Source organism: Somniosus microcephalus, chromosome 3 (assembly GCF_052327205.1).
Source record: "Somniosus microcephalus isolate GS21.2 chromosome 3, FLI_Smic_1.0, whole genome shotgun sequence".
Taxonomy (NCBI): Eukaryota; Metazoa; Chordata; class Chondrichthyes; order Squaliformes; family Somniosidae; genus Somniosus; species Somniosus microcephalus.
The window spans coordinates 95,514,771-95,522,990 of NC_140989.1; the positions used below are offsets into that span (position 1 = coordinate 95,514,771).

Below are 8,220 nucleotides of genomic sequence, written 5' to 3' on the forward strand. Positions count from 1 at the left end.
TCCCCCCACCCCGCCCCTCGCGATCTCCTTCCCCCCACCCCGCCCCTCGCGATCTCCTTCCCCCCACCCCGCCCCTCGCATCTCCTTCCCCCCACCCCTCGCATCTCCTTCCCCCCACCCCGCCCCTCGATCTCCTTCCCCCCACCCCGCGCGATCTCTTTCCCCCCACCCCGCGCGATCTCCTCCCCCCCACCCCGCGCGATCTCTTCCCCCCACCCCGCCCCTCGCGATCTCCTTCCCCCCACCCCGCCCCTCGCGATCTCCTTCCCCCCACCCCGCCCCTCGCGACCTCCTTCCCCCCACCCCGCCCCTCGCGACCTCCTTCCCCCCACCCCGCCCCTCGCGATCTCCTTCCCCCCCCGCGCGATCTCCTTCCCCCCACCCCGCGCGATCTCCTTCCCCCCACCCCGCGCGATCTCTTTCCCCCCACCCCGCGCGATCTCTTTCCCTCCACCCCGCGCGATCTCTTTCCCCCCCACCCCGCGCGATCTCTTACCCCCCCACACCGCGCGATCTCTTTCCACCCCGCGCGATCTCTTTCCCCCCCACCCCGCGCGATCTCTTTCCCCCCCACCCCGCGCGATCTCTTTCCCCCCCACCCCGCGCGATCTCTTTCCCCCCCACCCCGCGCGATCTCTTTCCCCCCCACCCCGCGCGATCTCTTTCCCCCCCCACCCCGCGCGATCTCTTTCCCCCCCACCCCGCGCGATCTCTTTCCCCCCCCACCCCGCGCGATCTCTTTCCCCCCCACCCCGCGCGATCTCTTCCCCCCCACCCCGCGCGATCTCTTTCCCCCCCCCACCCCGCGCGATCTCTTTCCCCCCCACCCCGCGCGATCTCTTTTCCCCCCCACCCCGCGCGATCTCTTTCCCCCCCACCCCGCGCGATCTCTTTCCCCCCCACCCCCAGCGATCTCTTCCCCCCCCACCCCCAGCGATCTCTTCCCCCCCACCCCGCGCGATCTCTTTCCCCCCCCACCCCGCGCGATCTCTCCCCCACCCCGCGCGATCTCTTCCCCCCCCCCCCACCCCCACCCCGCGCGATCTCTTCCCCCCCCAACCCCACCCCGCGCGATCTCTTTCCCCCCCCCACCCCCACCCCGCGCGATCTCTTTCCCCCCCACCCCGCGCGATCTCTTTCCACCCCCACCCCGCGCGATCTCTTTCCCCCCCACCCCGCGCGATCTCTTCCCCCCCCCACCCCGCGCGATCTCTTCCCCCCCCCCACCCCGCGCGATCTCTTCCCCCCCCACCCCGCGCGATCTCTTCCCCCACCCCGCGCGATCTCTTCCCCCCCCCACCCCGCGCGATCTCTTCCCCCACCCCGCGCGATCTCTTCCCCACCCCCACCCCGCGCGATCTCTTCCCCCCCCACCCCGATCTCTTCCCCCCCCCACCCCGCGCGATCTCTTTCCACCCCCCCCACCCCGCGCGATCTCTTTCCACCCCCACCCCGCGCGATCTCTTCCCCCCCCCCACCCCGCGCGATCTCTTCCCCCCCCCACCCCGCGCGATCTCTTCCCCCCCCCCACCCCGCGCGATCTCTTCCCCCCCCACCCCGCGCGATCTCTTCCCCCCCCCCACCCCGCGCGATCTCTTCCCCCCCCCACCCCGCGCGATCTCTTCCCCCCCCCCCCGCGCGATCTCTTCCCCCCCCCCACCCCGCGCGATCTCTTCCCCCCCCCACCCCGCGCGATCTCTTCCCCCCCCCCACCCCGCGCGATCTCTTTTCCCCCCCCACCCCGCGCGATCTCTTCCCCCCCCCCCACCCCGCGCGATCTCTTCCCCCCCCCCACCCCGCGCGATCTCTTCCCCCCCCCCCCACCCCGCGCGATCTCTCCCCCCCCCCACCCCGCGCGATCTCTTCCCCCCCCCCACCCCGCGCGATCTCTCCCCCCCCCCACCCCGCGCGATCTCTTCCCCCCCCCCCCCACCCCGCGCGATCTCTTTCCCCCCGCCCCTCGCGATCTCTTTCCCCCCGCCCCTCGCGATCTCTTTCCCCCCGCCCCTCGCGATCTCTTTCCCCCCGCCCCTCGCGATCTCTTTCCCCCCGCCCCTCGCGATCTCTTTCCCCCCGCCCCTCGCGATCTCTTTCCCCCCGCCCCTCGCGATCTCTTTCCCCCCGCCCCTCGCGATCTCTTTCCCCCCCCGCCCCGCGCGATCTCTTTCCCCCCCCGCCCCGCGCGATCTCTTTCCCCCCGCCCCTCGCGATCTCTTCCCCCCCGCCCCTCGCGATCTCTTTCCCCCCGCCCCTCGCGATCTCTTTCCCCCCGCCCCTCGCGATCTCTTTCCCCCCGCCCCTCGCGATCTCTTTCCCCCCGCCCCTCGCGATCTCTTTCCCCCCGCCCCTCGCGATCTCTTTCCCCCCGCCCCTCGCGATCTCTTTCCCCCCGCCCCTCGCGATCTCTTTCCCCCCGCCCCTCGCGATCTCTTTCCCCCCGCCCCTCGCGATCTCTTTCCCCCCGCCCCTCGCGATCTCTTTCCCCCCGCCCCTCGCGATCTCTTTCCCCCCGCCCCTCGCGATCTCTTTCCCCCCGCCCCTCGCGATCTCTTTCCCCCCGCCCCTCGCGATCTCTTTCCCCCCGCCCCTCGCGATCTCTTTCCCCCCGCCCCTCGCGATCTCTTTCCCCCCGCCCCTCGCGATCTCTTTCCCCCCGCCCCTCGCGATCTCTTTCCCCCCGCCCCTCGCGATCTCTTTCCCCCCGCCCCTCGCGATCTCTTTCCCCCCGCCCCTCGCGATCTCTTTCCCCCCGCCCCTCGCGATCTCTTTCCCCCCGCCCCTCGCGATCTCTTTCCCCCCGCCCCTCGCGATCTCTTTCCCCCCGCCCCTCGCGATCTCTTTCCCCCCGCCCCTCGCGATCTCTTTCCCCCCGCCCCTCGCGATCTCTTTCCCCCCTCCCCTCGCGATCTCTTTCCCCCCACCCCTCCCCTCGCGATCTCTTTCCCCCCACCCCTCCCCTCGCGATCTCTTCCCCCCGCCACAAGATCCAATCTTTCCTTCTAAGCCCCCACTACCAGTTGCCGGGGACGGTCCCCAGTGGTCCCCGGCTACTGTCTTGCATCGCAGGCTTTCCGCCCAGAAAATGGGGTAAAAAAATTCCAATTTAACAACAGGACCACCGCCTTCCTGGTATTTTCGGGTTTCCCAGCTGCTGACAAGCACCCCCACTCCCTCCCTGGCTACCCTAAATATAGGGGGGGGGGGCAAAGTGTAGAGTTAACTGAAGCATGGAAGCAAGGAATTTCAGAGGCAACCAGGCTAAGTTAGGAGCTGAGCAGGTCAATGTTGGAGAAGTGAAAATAGATAGATGGATAGGATGTGAGGTTTGAAATTCAGCTGTGGGTTGCACAGAACATCGAAGTTCAGCCTAAACAAGTGACTGGGGAGGCGGATAGAGTCAGTGGCAAGAGTGGAGTTTATGGTGGGGGGCATAAGCAATGGCTTCAGGCTTCCTGATGTTCAGTTGGAAGAGGTTGTGACTCATCTATGACTTGACTGGCAGTTTGACATCGTGAAGGTGGTTGTGGTTCAGGTGATGGAGAGTTAGAGCTATGTGTCACTTTTTAAATATTGCTGTAGCAGATTATATTTTTTTTGAAAAAGAAGCAGCTACTTGGTTTACCAACCAAATGTTAGTAGAAATATGATCTAAAATTAATTCCATAGAACAGTATAGAATGTAACCTGCCCTCTGCTGGTTAAAAATCTTAGGAAAAACTGTATAAAATTGCAAATTACACGTGTGGAAGGTAGTAGCAATTGATGGTGTCATTCTAATTAAAATGCATTTTGTCTGTGGATTGTGGTAGCTCCACCATTAGATAAAGATATTAAAGGAGAGCATTACTGTAGGAGGAAGCACTTAATTTTTAGATTTTCCTAAATAGATTTTAAAAATTTCCTTCCAAGTAGGAAAATCTTTGTTTAAATCACTGACTACACCCCCATGGAATCTTGTCAGTATAAAGTCAGGAAGATGCCAGAATATTACTTTACTGATGTTTATGTGGTTTCAATAATCAATCACTTCCTTTGACCTAATTGAGATTAGCAGTAACATACTGTATAGTCACTTGGCTGGTATGGAGTTAAAAAATTATTGTACAGTTTTGTATTGTGAGCTTTGGAATGACATGCAGGAACAGAAAGGAGGATGATCCCATTTGGCCAGTGGGTTTTCATTTCGTATTATCAGAGCCAGATCTGTATTGCATGTCTTTTTCTTTCTCCCTGATGTGTTTCTACTGGGCTCCACATTTCTGCTGCTGAGAAATCGAACAACTGGCCAATGTCCCAATTGATCTGGTTGCTGTGAGGGGCATTTATAGTTGCCCATTGATGACCCCTCCTCCCCAATTGCTTTTCCCTTGTGCCTCTGCTTAGTTCTTCTTGCTTATCTGAGATCTGATTATTAAATAAACATTTTCCATCAGTTTTTACAAATGATGGTGGAGTGGAAGTGAGAATGTAGGTGTACTACAGGAGGATATGAAACAGTTGACAGAGCTAAATGCAAAAAAGGAATTTGTTCTGAGAAACCCCAGCAGATTTCAAGATGGATAAGTCACCAAGCCTTTCTGGCCTATACCCTGGGCTATTGAAAGGAATCAGAGACGAGATAGCAGAGGCTCCAGCCACAATTATTCAATCCTCTTAAATACGCAAATTGTGCCATTAGACTGGAAATTAACAAGTGTAATGCCCAAATTCAAGAAGGGAGAAAAGGATAAACTGGGTTGCTGTGGACCAGATAGTCTAACGTGAGTTGTGGGCAAATTCTTAGAACCCATAATTTGAGAGTAAATTAGTAAGTATTTAAAAATACATGAGTTAATCAAAGAAAGATAGCACGGATTTGTTAAATTTGTCAAAAACAAATTGCTTTTAAGATTTTTTTTTTGAAGAAGGGATTGATTGGATAGATAAAGAGAATGAAATAGATGTAGTGTATATGTTCAGGAGAGGAGGGGGAGGAAATTAGAGGGAATTTTGTTTTTAATTAAAGTTTTAGTTGTTGAGATCACTGAAAATGTAAATACTCTCACCTTAGATTCAAATTTCTGATTACCCTTCAGTTTTATATCCTTTAGCTAGGTTAAGAGTATAAACAACTTTTTGTCTTGTTTGTATCTTTTTTGTAATCATTTTGTGTTTTACTTTCTAAAGCTTTACCTGTACTCTTAACATTAATCTGTATTTCACCTGGTTATTTCAGTTTCCACTCACTTTTTTGTGTATTTCCCTTTTCGTGCTGACAGAATGGAGATACTAACAATTCTACCTGTGTAGCAAATAATAACACACAGCTGGAAGAAGCTTTGTGCACAACAGATGTGTTCAACACATCCTTAGTAGAAAAAGTTTGAGGTGATTTCTTTATCCCAGGCCTGCTCCATCTGTATATCTATTTCAATGTCTTGGATCATGTTTTGTTCATTTTCTAATGTGACTAGTTCTTGTTTTCTATGAAGCATAGTGTTTTGTGTCAGTACGGTGGTTGAAAATATGGTAGAATTCCTGATGGAGCAAATTATACATGATCTGCGTTATGATGTTGCTGTCGTTACAATGGCAGAGCAGGAGAAGCCCTGAGGAAACTCCCGATGCATATATTTAGGAATAGTGTATCTTCAAATCATGAAATCATTGTTTGATCAAAATGCATTTGTTAATTTTTTATGTTATTCTGGGCCAGCCTGTAGCTCATTCAGTTAGAGGGTTGCAGGTTCAAGGTCTAAGACTGTTGCATGCCATTTAAACTTTGACTTATCAGCTCTTGACATTTGTCAGTTCCTGGCCAGGTACATGGAATACTTTGCAACACCGTGTTCTATTACTGGTGGGGGAAAGAGAAGAAAAAGGCATATTTCATATCTTACCTCCCAGCTTGCCACATGCCTTCAGCTGGCTGATTATGGAGCAGCAATGACTGCACTGGAGGACATTATAAATCATAGGGAAAACAACCTGTTTATATTGTAAGAGGGAAAAAAAGAAAGGAAGTCTTGTGAAAAGTCTGATTACCCTTTCTAGATAATGCAGAAATAGAATGAAGAGCACAACAACTTACCCTCTTTTTTTTAAATCTAAGAAGCTGTCTGAGGAAGAAAAGCAGAAAATTCAGAAAAGGAAACATTTGGCAGAAAAACTTAAACAGGAAGTTATCAAAAAATAAAATGTTATGGACGGCAGACTTAAAGAAGAAAGGATCCGAAACCTGACATTTTGATTAATAGAGACCTTTGAGTGCAATCTTTGATTCAACTGCATTAAAGTATAAGCAGTACTGTATTACTTGCGACTGTGACCAGTGGTAGTTCGCAGAGGATAATGAAATACTACAGCAACAATTTGCAGTCTTCTACTTCCATTTACAAATATTTACAAGCTATAACAGTAAAATTAAATTCTTTGCAAATTAGAATGTGTAATGGTTAGTTGAATTTTGTATTCTTGTCAACTATAATGTTATGCTGTAGGTCAAAACCATTGTTGCCTGTAAAGCACCAGAATTAATAGCCATCTCATTATTAACTATGTGCTTGTATAATAAACTGGTTTGTTACATATTCTTTAATCTAGTTTAGGACTGATGTGTAAACTATAACAGTATAAACATAGAAAGCTTACATGTTCATGGAGTCCAGATGTGCCCAAACCTGTGTTGTGCAAATGCTGAGAAGTTGGCAGTTCTAATTAAAAGGTCAATCACCTTAGGATGAGTTTTGGAAAATAAATTCACCTTAATTTTTTTTTAATGGAATACTGTTAAATTAGAAATATCTTTTAATCAAATACTTAAGCATAAGGTTACTATAAGGCCTAATCTTCAAGTATTATTTTATTTAAACTGTAAAGCACATAGTTAACCTGTCATTTGTTCGACTGTCTATTTATCTGGAACAGATTCCATAACTGAAGTACTCAAGTAGACCCGAAAATTAAATATTTTGCTCAGACTTATTTTAAAGATGTTAGGTAAAGTCATCTGGGGGGGGACAGTTAAATATTATAAACAGATCTAATACCTAAATCTACTGAAGGTTTCCCATAAAGTGTTATATGGGTCATTGCCACCCTCCTTATGATTTACTGATCCATCTACTCCTGTAAAGGAGTAGAGTCTTTTTCTGTTGCAGTGACCATTTCATCTCACTCCTCCATGTTGACTATAAATTTTAGCTAAATAGCGTCTGGGTGACACGCTTGGCTAGCACACAGCACTTTCACCTTTGGCAGCTGGGTTTGAATTTAGTCCAGACCAAAATCTATTAGCTATAAGTGTAATTAATTTGGCCAGTCTTCAACCCTTATTTGAGGTCCACAGCACAAAACAATCTATAATTTGACACAGATTGCCAATTTAATGCCAGTCACAACATGGCTACAGAATATTTGTTGTGGGACGTGGAAACATTTAGAGTGTTGCAGGCTGTTCTATGTTTATGGCTAAATCACATTGCTGAGGAAGAATGGAGATTTGCATCCCTCAGTTGCATTAGCACAAGCATTCACCAAACATCTTTTTTTAAAATAAAAGGCTACATAATTTAACATAACAAACATTGAATATTTCATGAGATCAGCAGAGATGGTTTGGATAAGAAGCCAGTAATACCCTATTCTTTGGATGTGGAGAATATGTTTTGAGGGAAGTTGAGTTATTTACTGTATGCCTTGAGAAACTTGGTTTTAGGCTGGATTTTTGCAAGTGACTGAAGAAGTTAGGTCTGCACCCATATATCGGTTGTTTTAAACAACTTCCTCCTCTTTTGTGGTACACGTTATTCCTTTGTCACTCTGTTTTAATACTTGACTACACATTAGCACACTTGGGACTAGCCAAAAGATCCAAGGCATCCCAGCAAACAGGATTTCCAAACTTGTATGTTTTATTGTGCAGTTGAATTATTAGAAATTATTGGTGAGTATGAGAAGATCTTTGACTGTTGGATGAATTGGTCCAGGACATCAGCCATAACTCCACTTAATTGTTTTCTAAATTTTAAAAAATCCATGGAGAAGATGGGAGTTCAAATGAATGTTAAAAGGTACATCATCATTGTGATATTTGTGGGAATGGAGCAGGGGTGTGTGTTTGTGGGGGGATACCTGGAAAAGCTGGGAATATGTTAAATTCATCAGGATCTTATTTGCATTTTTTTTTAAAACTCTATTTCCCGCCCAGCAACAGGCCAGAGTGAGAGGCTGGCCGATTGC

General features: G+C 50.5%; 1 protein-coding gene and 1 long non-coding RNA gene across 5 annotated transcripts in view; one reads left to right on the forward strand and one right to left on the reverse strand.

The window, feature by feature from the left end:
• Positions 1 to 6,174, reverse strand: part of LOC147121219 (uncharacterized) — a 51,631-nt gene extending 45,457 nt beyond the window's left edge. The window contains exons 1-2 of the long non-coding RNA XR_015077514.1: positions 6,071 to 6,174; positions 5,880 to 5,967 (exon numbers count right to left, since the gene is read on the reverse strand). This is a non-coding gene — a long non-coding RNA (uncharacterized LOC147121219). The remainder of the gene's footprint in view (positions 1 to 5,879; positions 5,968 to 6,070) is intronic.
• Positions 1 to 6,577, forward strand: part of cfap36 (cilia and flagella associated protein 36) — a 187,801-nt gene extending 181,224 nt beyond the window's left edge. For 2 of the 4 annotated variants that reach the window (XM_085981394.1, XM_085981390.1), the window contains one exon: positions 6,092 to 6,577. In XM_085981394.1, coding sequence (XP_085837520.1) covers positions 6,092 to 6,175 — 84 coding nt within the window. In that variant the 3' untranslated portion in view covers positions 6,176 to 6,577. The remainder of the gene's footprint in view (positions 1 to 6,091) is intronic. The other 2 variants (XM_085981396.1, XM_085981391.1) reach the window with 1 other exon arrangement.
• Positions 6,578 to 8,220: the final 1,643 nt, after the last annotated feature.